This window comes from Prinia subflava, chromosome 6 (genome assembly GCF_021018805.1).
Source record: "Prinia subflava isolate CZ2003 ecotype Zambia chromosome 6, Cam_Psub_1.2, whole genome shotgun sequence".
Lineage (NCBI taxonomy): Eukaryota > Metazoa > Chordata > Aves > Passeriformes > Cisticolidae > Prinia > Prinia subflava.
The window spans coordinates 30,312,239-30,338,956 of NC_086252.1; the positions used below are offsets into that span (position 1 = coordinate 30,312,239).

A 26,718-nucleotide genomic window follows, 5' to 3' on the forward strand; every position below is an offset into this window, starting at 1 on the left:
TTTTTACATTCAAGGTATATATTCTGCAATAAGATACATATATTTATGTGTGTGTGTACATATATACAGAGAGAAAAAAAAACTTCAAGTACAAAACTAGTTAAATGGTAAATTTTAAGCCAATCTCACTGAATGTCCTATGCACATCAAAAATGCTTAGGGAAAAGATAATTGAAAAATTCCTTAGTCTCATTTTCAGCATTCCAAAATCAGAAGAAACGACTCAAACTGTTGTGTCACATGTAAGGACCAGATACATACAGAGGGCTTTGCACGAATTGGTTTAGGTTTCCAAGAGGGATGGTGGCTGGCTGGCCAGTCTGTTGGCACAGGCAATACCTGGAGACACTAGACCAGCTTTTTTTTTCAGATGCTGTAGAGCTGCAGTAGCTGTGGGGATTTTGAGCTGGCTTGTCTGTCCCTTTGGGCTTGAGTCCATCTGAAAAGCACCTTGCTGATTCACTGACTCCCCTTCTGCTCATGGGAATTGTCCCTTTGCCATGGGAAAGGGTTTGCAGGCATGGAAGACATGTAAACAAAGCAAGGGTGCAAACTTTCTGTTAGGCAGAAAGGTGAGTCTTTAACCTTGCTGTGACTCAAAAGAAACCATTATTTTTTCCCCTTGAAGACAAATCCTGCGAGCCTGTGTAATGCTCTTTCCGTGCTTCCTAATCTTTTTTGGCTGCCAGACAGTAGTCTTGCCTAAACTAAGGATGTGAAAAGAAACCTAGATGGGAAAAAAAGGCATTCAAATACACCATAAAGCGTGTAAACTGGTGCTTTTATGTTGTCTTTGCCTGATGATTAAATGGAAAAGACAACTGAAAAACTAGGCTTGATGAATCCAGTCTTCCCTCAAGGATGGGTTTAACTGGAGTGGGTGGAATTATATTCAGGTGAAACTGCCTCAAATCCTTGTAGAAACTTAACCTATCACCTAAACCAGAAATAAATAGTGTTGGGTCATCAGTCTGCTTGGAGAGTGATTTGGTCAGGTGCCAATCTGGGGCTAAATGCTGGAGGTGGATGGGTAAACCTAATAAACTCAGCTTGCTGAGGGGGACAGTGGTAAAGAATGGTACATCCACCATATTGTCCAAACCCCATCAAAACAACAACTAAAAAATCACCTGATTATGAAATCTAGGCTTTCCCCTCAAGCCAGTGTATTTTTATTCAGCAACAAGAAGCAGCACTTGGAGACTTTACTGTATGTGTTAGGCAAGAACTAATACTCAATATCACCACTGGCCACATGAGCAATATTTGGAGAATATTCCTCACTGTAGTTACTTGAGGCTAAACAGGCTAATTCTTATGAGTCTCTGTGTGTAGAACTCTTGCAGGTTATGGGAGCAACATTGGCTTGTAGAAGGACTTCTGTGCCCCAAAGCTGAAAATTCCTCCTGCCCCTTCTATGAACTGGTCTGGTAAGGAGTAATTCCTTGTCCCACAAGCTGTGCCTCATTTGGGGCTGCCAGCTCTTGTTTCTCAGAGCAATATTAAACACTGGGTGTCTTTTCCTTTACTGTAGGAGAATGAGGCTCTTCCAGGCATGTCCTTGTACCTGACCCTGATGAGGTAGTCTTCTCGTGTCATCCTGATTGCTTGCTTTTAAATGAGCTTTAGTGAATGGCTGTCCATTCTCTGGTGATTTGGATGTCCAAAACCTAAAGAGTTATTGTGATAAAGAGTAGGAACTTCATAGAAAGTGACAGGTGAAACATGAACTTGGGGCAGAAATCTTCTTTGCCCTGTGCCTTGTCCACAGTGGGTGTGAAGTCAGAAGAACATTTTATACCTGCTTTGTGATCTAGCAAGTGACTCTTTAAGGTGTAAGGCAATGAAGGACTGTGCCCAAAATGTACAACTGCCATGTTTTCATGTTGTGGTAAAGACTTGATGATCCCTTTGCAGGACTGTTCAAAGATCTCATTATTGCTATGAAACCAGTGGGTTTAGAGCTGCTGTTTTGTTTGCTTAAATGGGAATGTTCAGGTGACAGTGATTTCTAAAAGCTTCACCCTATTATTTGATGTAAGGCCAGCTGGAAGGCCTTGGTTTTCTCCATGTAATTTTGTGGAGCAGCAGGCCTTTCCAGTAATTATCCTCGCTCTATTTCAATCAAATACTGCTTGAAACTTTGGCTCAGTGTAACAGAGAACATGCAGCAGTAGCTGTCATCTCAGGGCCAGCAGTGCAGACCAGACGTCTGGTATTGGGGATGTCTCTCTCTCAAATGCTTTTATACTGCTGGAAAAAGTGCTTTATTTCCTCAGCTTATAAACATGCATCAGGCACTACTTCCAGGACCAGAGAAGATATATTGAGAGAACAGGGATACTGGGCTTGCTGTCAGATTTGATGATTTTAGTAAAATCTGCTGTCACAATAACATGAATATAGCTGTTCTGACTTGTCCACAGAGTTCACTGAGGAGAACAAAACCAGATGCAATTGATCTTTCTAAACCTCACTGCCTTGATTGATCCATACATTCAAGAGGCAGGGTATCTTTGCTGTCATAAACCCCAGAAAATCTGTGCAACCTCGTATTAAAAAAACAAAGGCATTGAAATTTATGAGAGCAGCTAGGAAAGCAACTGAGAAGTACTGGTTTGGGGAGCTGCCAGCCAGCACCTCAAGTGACTGATCTAACAGAGTCCATCAGTCTCCCACGTGCTGCTAGCTCGGCCCTCACAGTCATTTTTAAGGCAACAATTGTCCTAGCAAATCAGCAATATAATTTAACTACTACTGTCTAACCTAGTTTGAGGGTCATCCATTTTCTAGAGTCACCAAATTTTATTTTTTTATCCATAATACCATTATACCAAAACATACATACATTTAAGAAAAAGAAACACCTTTATAGAAATGTTGATAGTGCTTCGAAATCCTCCCAGCTGGGGCTGTTAGACATTACTGGAGGTCTCCCCACTTGAAAATTCCCCCGTTGCACTGGGCAGAACAAATTTGACGTATCTGCTCTTCTCCCAGCCCCTCCTGATTCGCAGAAGTCTGTGCTGGATGCAGGGCAAACTGAAGATGACTTTTGCAATGATGACAGTGCATGGGACCAGCAGTGTGAGGGTGTAGGTTGGGGGCAGGTAGAATTTGTACTGGTTCTCATCGAAGGCCCTCGACCAGCCGTAGGTGAGTGTGTGCAGAGTGCTGAGCACCAAGGCAATAAATCCCAGGGAGGACTGAAAGGAAAAGAAACACACACCAGTTAGCAGAGGACCTTGTGCCTGGCTGTCTTCCTGTATTTTTGACATTATTTTCTAAGTGTACATGACACAGAGAAACGGGTACTCCTGCATTTCCTGGGCAGAATAAAACATGGGTGGAAACCTTTCCTGGGTAGTGTGCCAGACTGCGTTTTTCTTTGTCTAATCAGAGGTTAAGTTTGACATTAGCAGGAATTTCCCAGAAAGTGCTGCCAGCTCAGCAGAGGGGAGGGTTCCTGCATCCTGTGAAGCAGCAGGAGCCCCCAGCCCCTGCTGAGCAGGTGGGCACAGGCAGCTCCCAAGGGCTCCTCCCAAGGTCTGCTCCTGCCAGGGCTGGCTGAGGCTTCTGACCAGCAGGATGAAGCATCAGTCCTGTGGCTCTGGACCACAGCTGGCACTGCTGGGAGTGGGTGAAGCCACAGCTCCACACAGAGCAAAGACATCTTCAGGTGACTGGTGTCATCTACAGGAAAAGGAGCTTGTGCAGGCAGAAGTGCTCTGTTCTGAAGTGAGCAACAGCGCTCAAGGGTTTCCTCCTCTGTCTGAGAGATTTGTATTGGTTCAAAGGCTGTGTGATAGGCTAAACCCTTGGAATGGGGAGTCAAGAGCCCTTTATCCACTCAGGGAGGCAGCAAGAACCCAGACCTTGTTCTATGGGCAAGAACTTCCCCCATTTTCAGCTGAGATCACGCTCTCAAGCACCCACCAAGACATCTCCTCCTGAGTATTTCCAGCTCCCTCTGAGGGTTGCTGTCAAAGATAGGTTTCAAACTGTTTTCCCTCACTGATGGCTTCCTGCCAGCACCAGAGGTGGTGGCTCCTGAGCTTGCCAGCTCCCACTGCCTGCTGCTCTCAGCAGCACTGGGCACTCGCTGTGTTTCCCTTTGTACAGCCTTTGCTGCTGTGTTTGCAGAGAAAAGCACACATGTAGCATCTTGCTCTGCTGCCCTACTTTGAATGCTTGGTCTAAGCCTGAAATAACCAAATTTCAAGATGCCTAGACAGGGAAAATTTTGGTGCTTATGTCCCTAACTTAGGGAAGAAAGCCTTTACAAGCCAAAATACCTGTCTTGGTGCAGAGATCAGCAAGAAACGCAGTCTTCCTGAAGATATGTCCAGGAAAGGGGACGTGGCAGGGAAATAAGGAACCAGGGCAAGATGGGAGGAAGGACTCATTGTCTTTTGAAAAAACAGTTTCAGCTGAAGAACTACTTAATTCATTGCTTCCCCTTCTATTTTTGATTGCTGAGAAACAATTAAAAAACCCAGACAACTTTTAAGAATGTACCATGTTGTTACCAAAACCAGACCAAGACTCCTCTAAACTTCTGAGCTAATCTTTTAAGCAGCTGAGGGGACTGGGCAAGGGAGGGAAGGGGAGCTCTAAAATGAGCTACCAGAACTAGGTACTTCACTTTTACAGTATCTATCAGGCAGTCATGTGGGTGTTGCTGAGTCCTGCCAAGGCAGGGAAGAACTCTTCTCTGTGTTACAGCTGAATATTACTCAAGGTCATGCCAGGAGCTGGGAACAGAACTGGGAACTGAAGCTCAGTCCTGTGTGCAACCCCACACTTTTCCTTTCTTTCAGGCATAGATGTCCTTCTTACCAGAAGCCGTGTCCATGCCCTAAACCAAGGTGGTAACAAGCAGCAAACCCACCAGGGTCAAGACTAGCTGCATTTGGAAAATTAGGGAGGAGTTTGCTGAAATATGCCGTGGTCACAGTTGAACCTTACAGCAGGACCTGACCGTAGATCATCCATCATTTATAGGTTAACATTCTCTCCAACAGGCAAAAAAAACCCAGGGTGGCAAAAGTTTTGAAGTACCAGATTAGGACTCGTCTGGCAAAGCAGGGAAGGGAAAAGGGGACAGGGTGAATCCAGGAGCAGATGCTGTCTGCCCTGGGCAGAGGGTGCATTCACAGCCTGAGCAGGGCTCTGCATGGCAGAGATGTCAGAACTGCAGATAATGACCTTGTTCCTCTACAGTTTATCTTTAAACAGCTGCTGATACTGGGGGAGAGCAGAAGAGGAAATTAATAGGACAAAAGGTGACAAACCAGCACAGACACTCTGTGACTGACCCACCTTTGTGTGTGGATGGCGGGGATGAAACAAAAAGCCCAATGGGCAACAAACACTGCAGCAAACACATGGCTGAGCTGCTGGTGGCTGGAGACAGGGCTGGCAGCTCCTCTGACAGCAGCAATGGGCTGATGCACTTCTAGCACTAACCAGGAGTGACTGGGGCCAGCAGAGAGGCTCCCAGTGCTGCTGCTGGCTGAAGGAGCCATGGCTGCACCCGCTGCACACAGGCAGGTCTGTAAATGCACAAACTCCAAAGTTTTGCTGATTGCAGCTTGGCTCAGTATTTACAGCTCAATATACACTCAGTGCAGTACAATGCAGAGCCTGCTGAGCACCCCAGGAGGCCAATTTGCCAACGTGCTTTTAGCCCTGATACCACTCCTTTGCTCTCATTGATCCTCTCTGTGCAGTTTCTGGCTAAGAAATATTTCTGGGTTTTCTTTTAAACAGAGGTTTTTTTTTTTTTTTGTACTGTCACAACATGGGGAGTGTGGGGCCAGCAGCCCTGTAGGGTGTTAAACCTCTCTGAAAGATGCTCTATGAAGACAGTATCTTCCTGATGTAGGCTTTGCATGTATTTTCTATTCTGCATTAACTCTTCTACCTCCCCCATTTCCTTGGTTCCCTGTAATGCATCAGCAAAGGTGATCCAGTCACATGTGGCTCATTTAGAAATGCTTAGGCAGCACTGAAAGCAAAGAGTCCCTTCCTGACCCAGATATTCTGACTTGTGCAGCCATCAGTACTATGAAATTATAAACTCAATGGAAGGAGCTCTGGCCCCTCACACTGCCTCAACAGGAGGGTTAGGAAAGGTCTGATTACAGATTCTTTACATCTTATGCTACACGAACTATGAAAGAAATCAGGTCAATTCAACCTTCAGATTCCAGGAGGGCTTCTCAGGATAGGAAGGGAAAGGCAATCATACACATTTTTACTTCTCAGGCAATTAGAGTTGATTTGTAAATCACTGGGGAACATTAAAAATGTCTCCTATAAGTTGAATTACATACAAATCATTCCTGTTAGCCAGTGTTTCGATCCTGTACATTTTCTGTTAAAAGTGGACACACAGGGGAACTGTGTATCCAGTCTAACTATATTTAATTGAAATTTGTGCATGTGCAGGAGCTACTGTGAAAATTAACCTTTTTTCCTATAACTCTGGCAACAATACAAATGGGATTTTCCACCTGTCAGGCAACAGATGTGTATTTTAATACTGTGGCAGTATATGGCACTAGTACAGGTGTACACACTGGCTGCTGGAAAATGTCACACTTGGGAAGTTCTGGGTAAGGAGGGGATTAAAATGACTCCTGGATTTGCCTCACATGTGGCTTTTGGTACAGCATCTCTCAAACACCATCCAGTTCAGCTGAGATGAGAACAATTTGCATTTTCTGGAAGGCATCTGGCTGGGGCGTCTGCACTCTGCATTTCACCTCTTTTATGCTGTGGAATGCTAGAAATCCCAAATATTTGAGAAAGCAGCCTCATGCTTCACCTCTCATATTTACACTGTGCCACTGTGCATTAATTCAGGGAGGCTCATGCTGACCTATGTGAGTGTAACCTCTGGAGCCTGGAAGCAGTAGCTGTAGCTGCTCTTTTAATTTCCTCAAGGAAGGCACCACTGACTTATTGAGGAGTAAATAATTTAAAAGATCCCTCGTTTGAAAAAAAAAATAACATGGGCTCTAACATGCCAGGAGATCTGTAACCTGCTCTTTTTACATGGTATTTCCACAGTAAGGCACAATACCAGCCGTGCCTCTCCTGCATGTGATCAGCTGGGAGCTCGTGTCACGCTGTCATGCTTCATTCCATGCAGACAGAAATAGGTGCAAGTATCTTTCCATGAACTAAGCCAGCCAGTTCCCATGTGGGGCAGCCAAGAGCTATTTTGGAACCGACCATCACGGAATTGTCTGGTCCCAGTGCTGATATACCCTTGGAAAGGCTCGGGAAGGGGTCCCAAAGGGCAGATGGGACAGTTGTGTTCCACGCACTGCCTGCCACAACAGTGTTTGTGTTACAGGACACAACAGCAGCACCCTCCAGGACAGCTGCCAGGCTGCCTGGGCAGCCAAAGGGAAGTGCAGGAGGTTTCAAAGCCTCCTTCCAGGCTGCAAGGAGATACTTCCCTTCGTTTGGGATTCCTGGTATGAGATGTGTAAGTCAGGACTGATTTATCCACTGTCCCAGCAGCTGCAGCCCTCCCCTGAGACATGGTGGTGAGAATTCCTATGCTCCTACTGTCCACTCCGAAAGAGAGGTTTAAAGCCAGCTCTCCCTTCTCCTCAAGGGATGATCTCTTGGGGTCAAGCTCTCCTGCTGCAGCTCCTCTACTCTGTAAATAATTACTGGCTAGCCCACAGCAAGAGGGGAAAGAAGACAAACTGGATTGCTCGTTTGGTGGTCGGAGCACTCGTGGGAGAAGCAGGGGAGCAGACTTCAAACTCCTGCTCTAATGAATATTGAATTATTTATATACCACTGAAGAGCTTCAGCAGAGCTTAAGAGAGGCTGGATGATAGATATTCACCTCTGCATCCCTGAACCCTGCCCTCCCCTTTGGAAGGGTTAGGTGTGTGCCAGGGTGGTGCAAAGGACAGGGGAGCTGCAGGGGAATGGGGTCTGGGGGGCTCACACATGCTGGGTGCCACAGGGGTTACTGCAGTGGGACACAAAGCCTGGTGCATGCTGAGCAGCCCTGGTGAGGGAAGCACAAGTAACCAGGGGTTTTTAGGGCTGTGGGATATGACATAGTGAGTGGGAGCTGGCCTCAAAATCAGCTCTACTGTGCAGGGGATACTTGAAAGGTTCATTCTCTGCTATCTCCATTAATTAGTACTGAGCCTGGCTCCAAATGCATCCCTGGAAAAGCTGCAGCCACTCAACATGGTGTCTGTGAACATCCCATGGGGCAGACTCAGGTCACCAAGGGAATTTGGCCCTTGGGAGCTTGGCCATCACTGCAAGTGAGGAAGGCTCCTAAACCACTGGGGAAAAACTACATTACTAATTCAGTTTTTAGAATCAGACATGGCCTTTTCACTGAAACCATACCCAGTTCTCTGTACTGTGTGGCCTCTGTCAGTTTACAGACTGCTGTAAGCCTTTTTAAACTTGTCTGTTGAACACATGGGTGCATGCCAGCTCTGCCAAACCTGCCTTTCCCCTGCACTGTCCTCCCTGGTGCTCTCCTTTTCAGCAGCTCACTGTCCCTGAAGTAAGGGCAGATCTGTGTCCTGCAGCCAGCTGTGTCCACAGCGAGTTCCCTGCCTGCCCTCCACAGCCTGGAGCTCCCTGCAGCAGCTCTGCTGCTGCTGATCCCCTTGTGGATGCCCATGACACCTTGCATTCTCCATTCTCCTGAAAAAGCACCTTCCTTAGCTAGGACAAGCCCTGTGTGAGAGCAGCACAACCCCAGGACACACCACAGCCCTCTGCCCCTCTCTGCCCCTGGGTCTCACCTCTGTGGCTCTGGGGTGCAGGGGAGTTTTGTGCTGACACCAGGGCACAGCCTACAGCTGCCATGCCAGAGCAGGATGTGCTGGGAAAGCAGGTCAGCCCCTGCCCTGCTGTGTGAGGGCCTGACTCTGATCCTGCAGAACTCTCTGGCACCAGCAAATGTCAACTTTACCTGGATGAAACTGAATTCCCTCCAGTTGAGAGAGTTTGCGATGGATGGAAGTGAAGTGATGGCAAGTAACGACAGCAAGCCCAGGGCAATTATTCCAACAGAGATATAAATCTCCATCCTCCAGACTTCCTCCTCTACCCAGATTGTCATCTTCTTCTCCACAGCCTGGCATGACAATGAAGGTTTGTTAAAACGGGGCGCTTAGGGACAGAGGAACTGAATTTTATCTGTTTTGGTTTTGGAAGCAGGTTTCCTGGATGAGCACTGGGTCCTAGTCACACCTCCAGCATTATTTGCCTGTTTGGGAGATTTGGAAATGCTGTCTTATCCCAGAGCCATTTGGCCAAAGCTAGACCTGATCTGAAGCCTGCTGGGAAGAACTGCTGAATGCTCTCATGCCTGTAACCACAGCAGCAAGCCCCAAAGTCACATTTGGAAGGATAATTACAATGAGAACTCAGTTTAAAGCCATGAAAACAAATACAGATGCTTGAATATGCAGTAGTCTCCTAATAACCTTTGTTTTAAGTGCATTTAGGGGGGAAATTGTTCATGCTAATGGAAGGGAAGATGGGTTTTATACTGCATGGCAAAGAGGAACATTTAGAACTGTCCTCTTTAGCCCATTAAATGGGTTTAATTTACTAAACAAAGATGTTGCTAGAAAACAGGAGGTGGAGGGGAAATGAACACAGGATGCTTGCCTGGGATTAATGTGCAACTGTGGCAATTGAGAAGAACCTGCTCAAGGCTGGAGCTGAGAGGCTGGGAATGGTGTTTGATGGATGCTCTGAACAGCCACGGCTGCCAAAACCAGCCATCCTGCTCTGCTCTGCCCCCACAGAGCCCCTTCCCTCCTTTTTGGGGCAAATATTTGGAGTCACTCACACATATGCCCCAGCACAGAAAGCAGAGTGGTTGTGGGGTAATTCCTTGACCCCATTCCCCCCTCAGCTGCAGGAAGCCTCTGCCATCCCAGGAGGGAGCAGTGTGGAGCAGTGAGAAGTCAGGGGCAGGAAAGAGCAAATCCCATCTTCCCATGGTACTGCCGAGTTACAGAGCTGGCTGAACTGCCTGAAGGCAGCAATCTCACACTGGATAAACACTGCTGAGAGTGTCCATAAAGCAATAAAGTCTTTCTCCATTTCCTTGTTCCTATATAACCAGTTCTTCACCACCATTTTGTTAAACTCCTGCAGGCACACGGTCATGGGGACACGGAACACACTCTGGGTTATGATTTGGTTACTCCAGCAGGCATGATTATGAACATCAGTGTGAACAAACAGGGCTCTCCCACGATTTTGGAAGCTGGAGGGATCTCTGCTCTTCTTACCACTGGATTTCCCCTCTCCTAGCATTTTTCCTGCCTCCGACCTAGTCTCAGACACACCAGATTCAGGCAAGGCTGTTTTCCAAGGCTTGCCAGGGTTTCTGGGGAGCAGTGGCATGGGGGTTGACCCTATCCCTGGCTGTAAATGCAGAGGGAGCTGTGCATCCAGGGAGATGGCAGGTCCTCAGCACAGACAGGTCAGTGCTCAGTCCGTGGCGTGTGGCTGACCTGTGGGGGAAGTGCTCGTAGAGCTAACACCTTCTTCCCACTGCCCCACACCTGCTTTGGAAGACAGACGAAAAAACCAAGCTATTAAGCCCCCCACCCAACATCTGCATGAGCTGAGGAGATCCCTGGAGGTGCTGAGCAGCCCCGTTACCTGCTTGACGGCCGTCTCGATCAGCAGGTAGCGGTGGGAGCGGCGCATGGGCAGGCACAGGCTGTACACGGCGTGCAGGGCTGCGCACAGGAAGCTCAGGAGACCGATCTGCTTTCGGTGCTGCAGCCACTGGTCCAGCCAGTCCGGGAAGCGCCTGTACTTGGTGCCGTAGTAGAGCTGGGAGCAGGCTGCCAGCACCCCGGGCAGGTAGACCAGAGACAGCATGACGTAGGACACGCAGGGCAGCGTGGTGTTCATCACCTCGATGGGGATCTTGTACAGCTTGTTCTTCTGCTCCCTGATGTAAGGGTGGATGACCTGCCGGATCAGGTTGTAGGTGAAGAAGCAAAGAAAAAGCCCCAGAGCCAAAAAGACGGGGATTTTCCAGGCTGGCAAGAGGCGCAGGGGAATGTTCTCGATCTCACGGGCTGAGGACATGCAGCCCATGTCCACAGGGGTGAATCCCATGATTTGGGCAATTTCTGCTACGGTGCGCTTGGCTTCTTGGTTATTTGAGCAGATCAGAACCTGCAAAGAACAGAAATACACACACAGGGCAAAGAAATCAGGCGGCTGGGATCGAGTGCATTGGGAGGGATTCTGTGTCACAGGGAGCCTACGTTATTCCACTGAGCATCACAATTCCTGGCAGGCTTTTTGACAGGGATTTACCATGGCTGAAAAAAACCTCTCTCCTGGACAGGTTTCCTTTCATGCATGCACTGCCATATTGTTTTACTGGCTCTGTGTAGATAAACAGACACCTGAATAATACTTTTCACTTAGGCAAATGCTCCAAAGACTACAAAGTGTGAACTGAGTGAAGGTACTTCATTTCTGGACAAACAAATGCAGAAGCTAAGGGGTGATCTCTGGATGTCAGCACTCAAGACTCCTTCTGGAGCCCAAGGCCATTTGCTGATGCTGCCAGACCTCAGCTGCTGAAACAGTTGGGATTCAGCCCTTGCTGGAAGAAAACAATACCTGCTTATTTCCATCCCTGGCACCTGACTGCAGCGTCCACGCAGAAACCACATTGAAGCCCTTCACCACGGTGCAGGCTGGGAACAGGGAGGCCAAGTACTCCGCGTTGGACTCCTTGCGATGGTTGATCTCGGTGTTGTTACTGACATCCACCAGGATCTTGCCCACCAGCACATCAGCCAGGTCACACAGGGTGGAGTAATGTTCCCTGAAAACGGCCACGAAGATGACGTCCGCCTTCTTCACGGCCTCGGCCTGGAAGGTGACCTCTGCTGCAGCAGGGAAGAGGCTGGCTTTGCGCTTGGGGTTGCGGCTGCCGACCACCACCTTGAAGCCGGAGCACACCAGGCGCACGGCCAGGGAGCGCGCAAAGTCCCCGCTGCCCAGCACGCCCACGGTGCGGCCGGCCGGCGCCGGGGGGCTGCACTCACCCTCCGTGCTCCCATGGCCCAGCAGAGGCTTGGCCATGTCTCCTCTGGACATCCTGGCAGGGAAAACAAGGAGAAATGCAAATTCACCACAGAGGTCTCGCTGAGACCCAGACCACATGTGAGGTCACAGGGGAAAATGCCACTTAGGCCACTTAAACATATGTTTTTGGTCCCACTAGCCAAACCTATTTGCCAATGTGCAGTAATGTACAGGCACCACTGGAGGGGCACAAAACACCACGCTGGGTTGGAAGGTGAAGGGTTTTACAGAGGTTTCCCAGGGTTGTGTGATCCAACTCCTGCTGGATGTACTCATCCATCCTCTGCTGTCCTTCATGCTGGCATCTCACACTGCAAAGCCAGGCCAACACTAACAGCTATCAGGACCAGAAACTCTGAGATTCCCATGGAGCTACCAGATGTCTCCTAAAGAAGGGGTCCATGAAGATCCCTGAGACTACATTTGGAAAAGCTGGAGGGGTGCTTCTGATTTGCCAGAGCAGAATCAAGGTAGGAAGTCAACTGAAATGAAAGTGTCCTAAAAGTGGTAAACGAAGAGAGTTGCAGCCCTTGCCTGTTCCAATATTTGGGTCTGGCAAGCGCTGTTTGCTTCAGCTCTTTAATGAGTAATGAGACCTTACTCGTGACATTTAAAAAATATATTAAAACATGATGGGATTTGCTCATGAAAGATCTTGATGAGCTTTACAAACGTTAATGAATTTTGCCCTGTAACAGATTAGATATTGAGGGCATGGAGAGGGTTTAAGCAGATCAATAAATTCACAGGCAGCACAGCAGCTGAACCTGGAGGTCAGAAGAAACTCAGGCAGGGAACAGCCAGACTGCTCATGGGCTTTGTCAGTGGCTCAAATCTGCCTCCCAATTTAAGGAACAGCAAATTTACCCTAAAGGAATAGCAAATTCCCAAGGGTGAGATTTTTAAAGGGTTCAGAAGGCGGCACACGGAACTTACACACCAGGACATTTGGCTTCGTATTGGCACACTGCTAGAGATTAAAATAGAGACCATAATTAACAGACTTGTGGCATACTGGGGGTGGAGACAAATTGGCTTTGGTGGAGTGCAGTCTTGCCTTGTACCTGGTCAAGTTCTTTCAAAGTGAAGGTGACCATTTGGATGGGGTGGCCTGATCCCTGGTGCACGTGTGTTTTTCATAGGCTTTTGGAAACATCCTTCACCCCAGGCTCTTCTGGGATTGGCACAGTAGTGGTGCAAAGGGGAAGGGTGCTTCTGCATGAATAGTTACCAATGGGAAACAAAGGCTGGGAAGAAATAAATGATTTTCATAATGGGAATAGGTTGCCAAGGGATTTCCCTGAGGATTTATGCTGTTCAACATGCTCATAAGTGATCTGGGAAAGGGAGTGAATATTGAGGAGATGGAACTCATGCATAGTGATCACAGAATCATAAAATGGCTCAGGCTGGAAGGGACTTAAAGATCATCTACTTCCAACCCCTTGCCATGGGCAGGGACACCTTCTACTAGACCAGGCTGGTCAAAGCCCCATCCAACCTGGTCCTGAACACCTCCAGGGATGTGGCATCCACAGGATCTCTTTGCAACCTGTTCCTGTGCCTCACCACTCTTATACTCAAGAATTTCTTCCTAATATTGACTCAAAATCATTTAAGACAGTCAATCTTTCTTGTGAAGAATCTGCAAAAGGATCTCCTCATTCTAAGTGCCTGCACACCAAAGTTCACTACAGACACTGGAGAGACATGGCAAGAGCTGCCTGTGGGCATAAACTCCCCATACCATATATACACTTAATGAGCTGTAAATTTGTTAAAAGCACTCAGAAAAATGATCAAAGGGTCACATTAGTATGAAAACACCAGCCTGGTGCCCCCTAGCAGACAAACATCAAGCACAGCCAAGTTACTGGAGGAGATCTCTCACACAGCAACCATGATCTCAATCCTGCTCCTCACTGAATGCCTGCAAATCACCTTCAGCAGATGGACTTTGAAACTGTAATTCACTGTCCTCGTAGAAACCCACCATGGTTTCAGTGACAATACTGTTTTTATGGCAGAGGTCTGCCTGATCTCCTTGCCTCTCACCAAGCACCACCTTGTCCCAGAGACTAAAAGGTGTGCTCATGGAAGAAGTGCAAACAAGTGCAAAGAAGTGCATGGTGCCCCATAAAAACACATATCCGCTGTATAAATACAGAGATCAAACAGCACACTGCAGTTCTGCTTATTCCACTAAAAAAAAAAAAAAAAAAAAAAAAAAAAGGTGAAATAAACATAGAAAAGGGAAAAAGTGAGAAGGATGACACTCAGATCTCTGTCTGCAAAGATTTTTTTTTCCTTGTCTCTTCTTAACAGAAGCTTTATCACACACTCACTGCTTTACTTTGTAGAAACCTTGCTTCATCTAAATTTATTCATGTCCAGAACTATTTGTTCTAAGGCCAATGCTATTGTTCAGAATAATTAGCTTGTTCTCCCATACCCCCCTCCCCTTTTTCACCACCTGTGCACACAAAATATTAGCCCAAAATAAAGAAACATATCTCTGGCTCTCAGCCATGGGTGGAGAAATCAGCATTCAGGGTGACAAAGTGATTGTTACCCACAGACTCAATTCATAATCGATTTAAGGCACCTCAAAAGTTTTCTCTGTGGTCCCACTGGGATATAAATGTTGCTGCAAGCAGTTTTTTTTACAATGTGTTTCCCCTGTCCTGCAGCTGCCACTGAACATGTAGAGAGATGTTGGCAACGTTTGGAGATAAACATCTTTGCTGTCTCCAGTTATTTTGATTAAAAGGGATGACAGAATTAAACAGCCTTTGAAGTCAGCAAGATAGTTACAAAGTAGGAAGACTCAAAATCTTTTCTGTGAATTTTGGTGTGATTATTTCAGTCATGCTCTGACTGGTGGGGCTTTGGAGCAGGACTCATCCCTGCTGCAAGCCCTTGGTGGGATGGTCCCTGGTGCTGGCTGCTGCCTGTGGGTTGCATTGCTTCATTGCCATGCACTGAAATCCTCCTGAGAAAGGAGGGGAACGTCCCTCTTTCACCACAAACACATTTCACTGACACAAACACTGTGGTCTCTGCCTGACAGATGCCTGGCAATCGACTGTCTGATTAGGCAACAGCTTTTTTTTCACTTCTGTATCTCTGGGGAGCACACAGACCCCCTGCCACCACCCCTGACTTACTGTGTCTACGCTGCTTTTTCTGCACCTGTGGACAACATGTCACCTGCTTGAAACTTTCCTTCCCAAAGCTAATTCACCACAGCAAGGTCAACCCATCCAGAGCTGGTACAAAGTACCATGGCCAGGATGCTGCAGAGTCACTCAGAGGCAGAGGAGGCGATGAGTGAATATCATGGTGCTTGGACACATCTTTAGCATCTCCAGACTTAGATAAACCCCATTTATTGATCTTCCTTACCAAGCAAACTGCATCCCTGCTGAGTTACAGCACGTGTAATCCAATGAGATCGGTTTCTTACCAAGGAAGCTACAAGATGATTTAAAGCACAGCCCAGTGGGAACAAACAAGCTCCAATTCTAACTGGGCAGCAGTTCCCTAACTAAAATACTGAATGCAATGCACAGCTGCCCTTCAGCTGGTCCGTTCATTACATCAGTGCTGTGTCCAGCTGCAGCACACTTGTTCCCATGTGCAGCTCAGTGACTGCATTGCCATTACTGCTATTAATTGCAGGGCAATAGCAGGGATAGGCAGTGAGCAAGATGGGGAGCTCCCCTCAGCTGGGCATGCTACAGAAACTGTCCAGAAGGCAACTTCTGCCCCAAGAACTGGGATCAGACAGACAGCAGCTGCATGAAATGAAGCAGTCAAGTCTTTGTTGCCCAGGCAGAGGGAGGGAGGGGTTCTCACAGAAGAAAACCAGGGATAATTCTACGCATTTTGCACCTGAGGCTTGGCAGAGGCTGTTAGCTTAGGCTCGGTGCCAGGCAAACAAGGTTTTACTGCCTCTCTGCCCACACTGAGAGGCCTCACTCAGGTTCTGCAGCAGGACAACTGCTCTGGATGGAGCTGGGCTGCAGGAGCCCACTCAGGTGTCCCTGGGCTCACAGCAGAGTCAATCTGCAGAGCAGATCATCCCCTGCAGCTACAGGGGAATGGGCACATTTGTTATCCTCTTTCAACAGACGTGGGGGAAGGAGATACTAACAATGATGGGACTCCAGCAAGTTTGTCTGGGGTGACTCAGATATCTTTGACCACGTCTTTAACAATGAGACCATCTTTTGGGGCCCCTTTCACATCCTCTGGTGCAGGAGGATAGCTTAGCTAGTTCCTGTAATTCACAGTCCAGAGGTTTTGGAGCTGCACACCCTGAAGAAGGATGGACCTGTGGTGGCAAGGCGTGAGCTTTGGTTCAGTTCTGGACAAAAAAAATCAAGCTTCATTTCAATGCCCTGGTATTCAGATTTATCAGATAAAACACAACTTAGTTTCACCATAACTCTAATAAAAAGGCAGTGTTTTAAACTGCTGAAGAATATGGCAGCAATCTCATACAGAGCTCCAATGAATGCCCTGTCCAGTGAAACCAAACCGGTTCCTGTTTGCACAGAAACTCATCTTTGAGCTCAGCCTCACATACTCAGTCTGCACCACCTTGGCTAAAACAACTGCTTTTGTGTCTTCCCCCAAAGTCAGTGTTTGTTTGGACTGACCACAACTGAGTCTGCACAAGCTGTGGACTCAACCCGTGCAGGTCATCAAAGAGCGTCTCTGTGCTTCAGCTTCTGCTTGGGTGCTACTCGAGATAAAGCACATGATTATTAGACATTTTCCTTAACGAGCACAAGGGCTGAAAGACCAGCAAGGCACATGAGGAATCGGGTGATGCAGCAGAGCCTTTGGTCAGGGCTCTGCAGAGGAATGTTGTGATTTCTGCACTGGGAAGGGCCCTTTGGGCCCTGCCAGCCATGGTCCCACAAACACACACACTCCAGGGACAGGGCTGATCTCTGTCCCCAGGGGACTTCCAGGCTACATGGGGAGACCTTTGAACCATGAAGCCAAAGCCCTCCAGCCTCTGTTTGCAGAGCACCCCTTGCTGTGTTAACCCTCCAAAAGCCCCAGCTGGAGAGGAGCATTCAGCACCTGAAGTGTTCCACTCAGGTCTTGCTGTGGGCAGAAATACTTTTTTTTTGTTTTTTTTTTTTCCTCCTACCACCATTTTATTTCCAGGGAAAATCAAATGTTTAAGCCTCTTTCTCACACACAGAGCATCCCTCCCAGGAGCACAGCAAGTGCCATGAACCTGAACCTGTTGGAACTGGAACAGATTTAAGTAATAAAAGAGCTTATCCAAAGCTGCTTTAATCTCAGCTCTGGTGCACATTTCTGGAGCCCTTTCAGTCCTGCCCAGGCTGACTGGAAATGACTTCCCCGGCTCTACCCAGAAGAGAGTCAGGGAAACCACACTTGCTGCCCTTTTGCTTGCCCCTTTTCTTTCTCTTTTCAAAGCAGAGTTATCTCCCGAATGGCGCAAACCAGGAACTGGCAGAGGATGCAATTCACCCTTCCAGAAAAGCCATGTTGCAAACCCACCTGGGCTGCCAGCCAGGGCGTGAGAATGAGGAAATGCTGGGAGCTGGGCTGTCCCCGCTGCTGCCCTCCAGCCCGTTCACCCACAGGCACAGGGGACAGGGATCGGGGGGCTGTGCACCCCAGGGTGCTGGGGTGGGGAGGTGGGACAGGGACCTGCAGCAGCTGGTCCTGCCCTGACTGGCATCACGGGGTGCTGGCTGTGTGCACTGCCATGCAGCGGGGACAGAGCTGCTGTGGGCTCCGAGGACTGCTCTGACCCCACACCTGCCAGGGGACCTGCAGGGCTGCTGTGACCCCACGCCTGCCAGGGGACCTGCAGGGCTGCTGTGACCCCACACCTGCCAGGGGACCTGCACGGCTGCTCTGACCCCAGACCTGCTGGGGGTCTCCAGGAGTTGCCACACGGCCCCCCTGCAACTGTTCTCCACCCTGATGCACTCTGCATTCACAGGTCCTCATCCCTCCTCCTGCCCCAGGGCAGCTCTTTATCTGATTACCTCATTTATCAGGTATTTATCTGCTAAAACCACTTCCATAAGCTCCTGCAGAGCCTTGCTTTCTCTCCTCTTTATCTCTCAATCCAGTTAACTTTATCCCGTCCTCTTTTACCCCCAAAGGACATGGCAAATGATTTGCCTTCTCCTCTGCAGACACATTCTGTATTTGGAAGACAGGTTTCACATCTCCCTTCAATTTTTCCTGCACAAGTGAAACCCAACTCTTTCATCAGAGCTGTTATTTACCGAATGCCCAACAACCCAGCCTCTGTTCCTTGCTCTCATTTTTCTTGGAGGATGCCCAGAACTGCATTTTCCAACTGAGCCCCTAAAAGGCACCACCTGGAGCAGAGCGGCTGCTTCCCCACAGCACCACTTCTCTTTTTTCAGCCCAAGAAGATTGTTTGCTTTTGCACAACCGTGTGCCCCTGTTGACTCATGGGGCACAGTGTCCCTGTCCCCTGGCTGCCCGTGACCACTGTCTGCCTGGTCGCTCACCCGGTGTCCAGGCGGTCACTCAGTCCTACCACAGAGGACAGAACATGTGCCCTGCTTTTTTAAACCAGCTCTCCACAACCTTCAATTCTTTGTCTTATCTCTAAAGAGTTTCCAGTCCCCCCTAGCTCAGTGTCACCTACAAATTCAGTATGTGCCTCCCTGCTCCATCATACACTAATGAAAACACGGCCTGACAAGCACTGACCCTCCCAACTCCATACACCCTCTGGTTTATACACTGAAAAATATTGAGAATGTTGTTTTTGGAAGCCAGCAGTGAAGCCTAAGGCATGTCCATGTCCCTGACCACAAGATGGTCTTCACCAGGACCAAAATTCAAAAATATCTTTTAGAATGGGGGAAAGTAGAGGAGAAAGAGCTACCAGAATTTCCTACAGGGACAAAATAACCACTTTTTCCCACACAAGCTCAGACATTTTGGCTACAGTTCTCCTATAGAACAGCACCAGCCCGTGATCACTTTGCAGTTTATCCTATCCCCAAGGATTAACCCTCCATTTTAATGCTGTGCAGGAAAAGTACCTATCTATGATAAACAATTGAAAAACAAACCTTTGGCCTGTTTTCATCAATATGATGTACTTTAAAGCACAGTTACCAACAGGTTCTGCCACAGACATCCTCAAACTTTTGTCCCCAAGTTTGCCTCCATTTGCAGTACCACTTCTCTGCAGCAAATCCTTGTCTGAAGAACTTCCTCTGCTCTTCTGCAAAAACATCTTGCTGCCTGTGCCCACTGTGTTGGTAGAGTAATGAGAAGCCTGAGAAAGACCTACCCTGTAATAAAACATCATGAAACAGGAATGTGAAAGTCTGGGAAATCCTGAGGTTTCACTGTAAGACCGTGGAAGGCACAGACCTGAAGCAAGATGGAATTTGCTGGAGCAGTGCTGATGCTGACACAGCACACAGGAGCTGATCTGGCTGAAGTGACTCTGAATGAGAAGGTTATTTTCTCAGCTTAGCATCTCACAGTTGTTAAGTGACATAAAGGGGTGGTTTACAACAACTTGAGGCACTGTACTTAAGTCTTATATGGCCTCTCTTGCTTCCTTTTGGGGTCTTCATTTTCTTGCTGCTCTTACCAAGTTAACAACTCAGTGACTCACCCATTTCTGGGCCTTCTCTTTCTCAAGTGTGAGAAGAGCAGGAAAGCAACCCAAAGCCTGGATGGTGGAAGCTTCTCAGGTAGATCTAGTAATTCCCTGCAGGCAGACATGATGAGGTGTTCCTGCCTAAAATGAGCTGGGGCTTCCACCCTTCTCCAGGCCTACAGAGATGGCAGGACCTGACTTCAGCAGTCACCACAGGGAGCTGGCAGGCTGCAGCCTCTTTAAAACATCTTTGTTTCTTTCCAGGAAAGACATGGAGGAATTGTGCTTCGTGTGCATGGAAATATTTGTGTTGGCTCTTCCCGTGCCGCAGCGCCTGTCAGAAGGGTCTCCAAGATCAGCACTCTCTTGCCTCTCTGATTTTGCTTCACCCAGTCACTCAGAAGATGCACAGGACCACACGGGGAGAGGATGGCCTGGGAGGCAGTGTGGGGTGAAGCCACAGCCCATGGCAGAGGGCCAGCTCATCTCCTGCTGATCTGTTTTTCCCCCTTCACGGAGCACAGGCATGACACACAGTACAGAGGTAGCTCTGAGCCAGCCCTGAATAAGCACAGTGGTGAGAACAGGAAAGGCAAGGAATGTAGGGCCATGTACTGCCTCTTCTGATTTTCCCAGCAGCTCCTGGGAAGCTCCTGGGAGAGAGGCAAACACAACTGGCTGACCAGGTAGTTCATCTTTGGGGATCCAGATGGGTGGGAGAGAGATCAACTCGCTGCCCTGAGGTGCCAGGACCCCACAGCCTTCCCCTTCCTCTCACACAATTTCCCTTCAGTCCAGCATCCTGCACAGCAGATCCAGCTTGCTTCACCTTTTCCCCTGTGCTGGCAGGGGTCCTGCAGGTCAGCCCAGAGAGACAAATAGGTGCAGTGTGAACAAAATGCTTCCCTCAGGGCCCCCAGGACTTAGCGAGACCCCCGTGTACTGGACAAGTACAAACACCATGGATGTCACCACTGTGCCAAGCTGCACTGGCACAGGTTCTGTCCTGTATCTAACCCCAACATAAGAAGGATGTGGACCTGCTGGAGTGAATCCAGAGAAGGGTCACAGAGATGCTCTGAAGGCTGGAGCCCCTCTCCTATTAAGACAGGCTGAGAGAGTTGGAGTTGTTCAGCCTGGAGATGAGAAGGCACCAGTAAGACCTTAGAGCAACTTTCAGTACCTGAAGAGAGCTGGAGAGGGACTTTTTACAAGGGCTGTAGTGGCAGGATAACAGGGAACGTCCTTACAGTGAAGGAGGGCAGGTTTATATAAGATATAAGGAAGAAATTCTTCACTATGAGGGTGCTGAGGTGCTGGCACAGATTGCCCAGAGAAGCTTTGGATCACCCATCCCTGGAAGTGTTCAGGATCAGGCTGGACTGAGTTTAGGGCAACATGGTCTAGTGGAAGGTGCCCCTGACCATGGTGGGAGTTGGAATAAGATGATCTTCAAGGTCCCTTCCAACCCAAACCACTCTGCAGCTCTATGACCTGTTAGTGCTTGCACATGATCAGCAGTTGGTACCAGCCTCCTTCAGTGGTGGACATGTTATCTACAGACCCCAATTCTTGAACCCTACATCCCATGGGTAGCTCTTAGGACATTTTTTCCAAAGACTACAGAGGTGTATTCATACTAAATGGAAATCCATGTGTTGCCACAACCAAGGCTTTAAAGAGACTCACTGAAAATCTGAGAACCTGCAAAAAGGATAGGAGGAATTTCTGTCTCAGTACCTTAAACCCCAGGAAAATTTTCAAACTGTTTAGGCCCCAGAGTATGTAAAGGCTTTTGGAAATGTGTTGGGAGCTCCCACATCACTGACATACTTTCAGAAGCTTTTTACTTTCAGTTAAGTGACAGTTCACTTAAATGAAGATGGGAAGCTGCTTAATCCACTGTAGGTCTGCATAGAAAAATCTATGAAGAAGCATTAAATTCGAATGTCATTTTTTTCCATTATGATGTTGAAAAAAAGCTAACTCTAATCAGTGATGGTAAACTTATAGATAACAAATTGGTGTGTTTTAATTCCTGGTGTGTGATATTTCTTATCACAACTGCCACTGCCTTTCCCACCTCTCAAGAGAGCTGGCATGGCTGGCCTACTTCTTCCATCATCGGAAAAAATGTGTTTCCCCTGAATCTAAACCTACTTCTATTTATGGGTGTGATGTTACAAGATCACAGTCAAAGCATAGTTCTTAACAATAAAAAGCAAAACAATCCCCAAACAAAAATAAAAAGCAAAATAAACGAAAAAAAATTATTATGCTGTCAAAGAGCATGTTTTCCTGGGGTTTGATGTGGTTTTGTTAAACACAGACTTGTTGAGTCATCAACATTTTCTCCTTTACAATCACAGGGAAAATCAAATATGTGCAGTAACTGCACATGTATATAAGTGCATCTTATATTACTGTAAATTTGTTTCATAGCAAATGTGATTTTAGAAGAAGAAAAATCAAAAGCTTGATGCAGCATTTAAACCTTATTAGTCCTGTATTTCCTCAGCCCACAGGAGTATTGATGCTGTAGGCGACAGCCTTCCTCTCCTGCTGTCTCTCTGTTTGGTTTCTTGCCACAGGAGAATTCTCTGTGTGTTAGTTTTATTTCGACTGCTCTGATGGAAATGATCTGGGGTCCTCTACACCCCTCTGCCCAGCTCAGGCACTATGAACACAAACTCTCCCCCAAGCTCCCCGGTGTCCATCCATCATGGGCAGATGTCACACCCTGCACAGGGCCACAGGACAGGGACAGTCCCATCCCCGCTTCCATCACCTGTGGGATGTCCCTGCTACAAAGTCACCTCTACAATTCCTTCACAGCTTTCATCCCTCGTTACTCTTACACGGATCAAATGCTGAAGCCCCCTCCCCAAAAGCATTCAACCTTTGTAGCTTTTAAAAGTCCCTACATCGGTTCAGAAACCCCACAGCCGCTCCCTGCTCGCCTCTGAGGGATCCTGGGCCCTGGCCAAGATTTTCCCCAAGTTTTTTTTTTTTTTTTATATCTCGGTGCTGATTTCTCCCTGGCTGGAAGAAGCCACTCATCTCCTGAAAGCATTCAGCGAGCTGAGAATGAAAAGTGAAACCTAAGCGCCAAGTGCTGCTCCCTGAGGAGCACAGCCTGAACATCCGACTGTCCGTCCATCCATCCATCCATCCATCCATCCATCCATCCATCCATCCATCCATCCATCATCCGTCCCTGCTGTGCTCACGGGGACCGCATCATTCGGCACAGCGAGCCCGATCCGTTCCGGGGGTTTGTGCCCGGAGTCCCCGCACGGATGTGTCCAGCAGGCATGGGAAGGAAAGCGCTTCCCGCGGGCACCCCGCACCGCAGCCCAGCGGACCTGCCGGGGCCGAGCATCCCACCGACCTCCCCACAGTGACCACCCGGACCGAGACACACCGGCCCCGGCAGAAATCTCCGCCCGGGACCCGGCCCCAGCCCCAACATCAACCCTCGCACCGAGGCGGCCGCGTCCGAAAGCGCCCTGGGGGCCGGAGCCCCTGCCCGAGCCCCGGGGCTGAGCGGGCCAGCCGGGGACTGCGGGGACCCCGGGCCGGGGCTCGGCGGCGGGGAAGCCCCGCTGACCCGGGACGTTCCCCCGGGCAGGACAGCCCCGGCGGCGCCGAGCCGAACCGAGCCGAGCCGAACCGAGCCGAACCGAGCCGAGCCGAGCCTCCCCTCCCTGCACGTCCGGCGCGGGCGGTGCCAGCCCGGTGGCGCTGCCAGCCCGGTGGCGGTGCCAGCCCGGTGGCGGTCCCTCGGCGCTGCCCGTGCCCCGCCGTGCCCGTCCCCCGCTCCTCACCTCTGCGCGGCGGCGGGAGGGCGAGCGGCGCCGTCCGGGAGCGGCGAGCGGAGCCGTGATGTCAGGCCGCGGGCCCCGCCCTCCTGCCCATGTGCCCGCCGGGGCCGCAGGCAGCGCCGGGCTCGGCACAGCCCGGCACGGCACGGCCCGGCACGGCTCGGCACGGCTCGGCACGGCCCGGCTCAGCGCCCAGCCCGGCCCGGCCCGGCTCAGGGTGAGGGCGCGGGGGCGCTGGGACCCCCAGCCCCGTCCCCGCAGTGCTGCCCGGGCGTCACTGCCGTGCCCAGCTTAAACACGAGCGGGCAGGAGGGCATCGCTGCCAGGGCAGCCCCGCCGTGCCCATTACAGACAGGAGTCGAAGGCAGCCCTTAATTCTCTGTTTATAAACTCATTTCAAAGCCAGCCGGTGTCTCATTTGAATGGGCGGGTGCGCCTCTGCCCCTGCTATCAGGGGCCGTGCACTCGCTGTGAAAAGCTGTGCCGCCAGGCGTGGAGCAGATAATAGTTCTCCCCCCGCGCTGCCAAAGGCTGTCCTGCCGCAAACACCCAACCCTGCCGCACGGCCCCGCTGCCACAGACCGCAGGCAGCGCTCCCAAAGCTGCCGGAGCTGGCACCAAAGGGAGAATCCCCAGGCAAAAGCAGCGGGGCAAACCCACAGGGACTTGAAAACAAATCCCTCTGGAGCTTTGGTTTGCTCACTCAGCAGAGGAGAGGAGCACGGAGGGAAGACACCTGAAGGGATTGTCTCATCCACCAGAAGCGTGGGGACGCGGTTGCTGTGTGTGTTGAAGCCTGGGCAGGGGGATGTGCAGCCCCTCTGAACCCAGCCCTACGTGCTTCACCGCCCCTGCACTCAGGAGGATTTTCCTAATCTTTGCCAGCTGCCATCTCCTCTGTGTCCTCCTTGCACACAGGATATGTCTTCCGTGGATGAAACAAGCCCCGCTTTTTTTCCTCTCTCGGGCAGGCTGTGATTTTAACTATCTCAGCCCATTCTCACCACTCTCCTATGCAGATATCCCCCTTCTGCAGTTTCTGTGCTGCCTGCGAACAGGCCCAGATGCCAGCCAGGACTGTCGCAGCTTGCAAGGGTACTCGTCACCTCTCACATCCATGGGGTGGGAGATACAGAAACCTGCAGATGTGGGGAGGCTTCAGCAAAGATGTGGGGTTGCTAGGGAAAGTTCCTGTAGGGGACTCCCAGTGGCTGGACTCGGGATAAGAGAGCTCCAGAGGCTTGGGATGTTCAGGCTGCAAACTTCGAGATGCTGTGAGTTCCCTGGGTACTGGACAATATTGGAGAGGTGTGAAAATCTATTGACATGGTTAGGAGAAGGAGGATCATTGGGATAGCTGTACTTCATCACACCTCTGCACAGGCCATCTGTGACTAAATGCATGTGGAAGAATGAGATTACTCCTTAGCCCCTTCTTGCCTGTAGTGGCCCCAGCCTCCTCATGCCTATCTTGGTGATAATTTATATGCCACAATCAGCTCTTTGTGGAGACTGAAGGACAGAAATCGTTGAACTGTCCTGCACCTGCTGTATCTTGTTACCTGCACCCCCACATTATGTAAAGGACAAATTTTGCTTTTAAATTTGTTGACAAAATCCGTCGTCATTGCCTTGGCCACTGCAATTCATCTTACAGATTCCTCTTTGCTCTCTCAGCTCTCTGCACTGTGTGGGTCTCCCCCTGTGCCTGTTTTCCTGCATGGGGCAAGGCTGCTGCCATGGAGGTATGATCACTCCTGTGAGCAATGACCAACCCTCTGGAAGCACTGAAATCAACTTCTCCTTTTTTAGATTGCACTTCCTTTTTTGTAAATTAGCAAACTTTTCACTGAAACACCCTCTGTTTTTCCACATTTATGTCACAGAGAAGTGCCTCAGAATGAACACAAATTTTATGCCTGTTTTCCTCTTCTCAAACCTGTGCCTAGCCCTGTCCTGTTTGCTGGACAGTTTGAGCCCTGCAGCTCCATTTTTTCTTCAGCCATCTCAGTAGGCAGCTAAGGCTTCCCCAGCTCCCAGCCCGTGACTGGCTTTCTTGGTTGCTCAAAAGATTCTCTTGGGAACTGTGTTTCTGATGAGAGATCTGGTGTGGGCTTGCAAGTTGGGTTAATTTCTCTTCTACCCAGAGAGACCCAATGTGCCAGCATTGTGCTGAACTTGGCCATTGTTTCTGGGTGTATTTCTGGTTTTTTTTTTCTCCTTCCTTGCTGGTCCTGAGCAAGGGCTTTTCTCTGTGTCATCTGGACTGTTCTTCTCCCAGCAATCCTCTTTCCTGGCCCATCACTTGCTGGTCAGAGCTGCAGCTCTCTGGCAGCACCATCTGTGTCCCTGTGCACACCTGGCAGTGTCCTGCTGTCCCCTCAGCTGCATTGGCACCTGCACCCCCCTCCCTGTCCTTCCCCTCCATGGGGACAGGGAGTTGCCTTGGATCTGCTCAGGGCTGGGGCTGCCAGGCTCACCCAATGTGTGCTGGCACAGCGTGGCACTGGTGAGCAGGTGAACCCGGACAGCTCCTGGCTGCCATGGGGAGTCCCCACTGTTTTTTGGGGCTGGAGCCATCCAAGGTGACAGTATGGAGGGGTGCACCAGGCCAGCTCAGCTCCTGCCCCACACCCAATCAATAAGGGGGGTCCAGGGCATGGCCAGGCTTTGCTGTACTAAGACACATAGGTCCCTGAGCCCCCCTGTGCCCCTTCTCCCTTGCCAGCTCCCTTGGGCTCATCGTGTGATGATGAGCCCTCTCCAAGGGCTGCTGTGCACCCAGAGGCCACTGAGGATGCAGAAGTTCTGGGCAGCAGTGGCTGCCCCTGAGCAGATGCCTTGACAAGAGCAAAGTTTGGGGACACCTCCTTGCCCTGCCACTCGCAGTGTCACAGCAAGGGAATGGCTCAGCTCCCCCCCGAAATCCAGGGGTAGTAAATGGCAAACTTACCACTGGAACACCAAACCTATTTGGCAGGGCAGTCAGTAAATGCAGCTCCTCCTCTGGCTGTCCCAAAGCTGTGTTTTGGGCTGAAATCTGCTTTCTTGAGGCCCGGTGGCACCGTTTGGGTTGGGAAATTGGGTTATCAGCAC

At 49.6% G+C, this 26,718-nt stretch overlaps 1 protein-coding gene across 3 annotated transcripts; it reads right to left on the reverse strand.

Moving 5' to 3' along the window:
- STEAP3 (STEAP3 metalloreductase) lies at positions 1-26,718 on the reverse strand. 3 transcript variants are annotated; one of them, XM_063400933.1, is made up of 5 exons: positions 26,576-26,718; positions 11,671-12,154; positions 10,687-11,214; positions 8,975-9,139; positions 1-3,206 (listed from the first exon to the last, which is right to left on the reverse strand). In XM_063400933.1, exons 2-5 carry the CDS (start codon positions 12,151-12,153, stop codon positions 2,916-2,918), a joined length of 1,467 nt encoding a protein of 488 aa, XP_063257003.1. In that variant the 5' UTR covers position 12,154; positions 26,576-26,718; the 3' UTR covers positions 1-2,915. The 3 variants fall into 3 exon arrangements, with proteins under 3 accessions (XP_063257003.1, XP_063257002.1, XP_063257004.1); XM_063400932.1 differs by lacking the exon at positions 26,576-26,718 and adding an exon at positions 23,626-24,008; XM_063400934.1 differs by lacking the exons at positions 8,975-9,139; positions 26,576-26,718 and adding an exon at positions 23,626-24,040.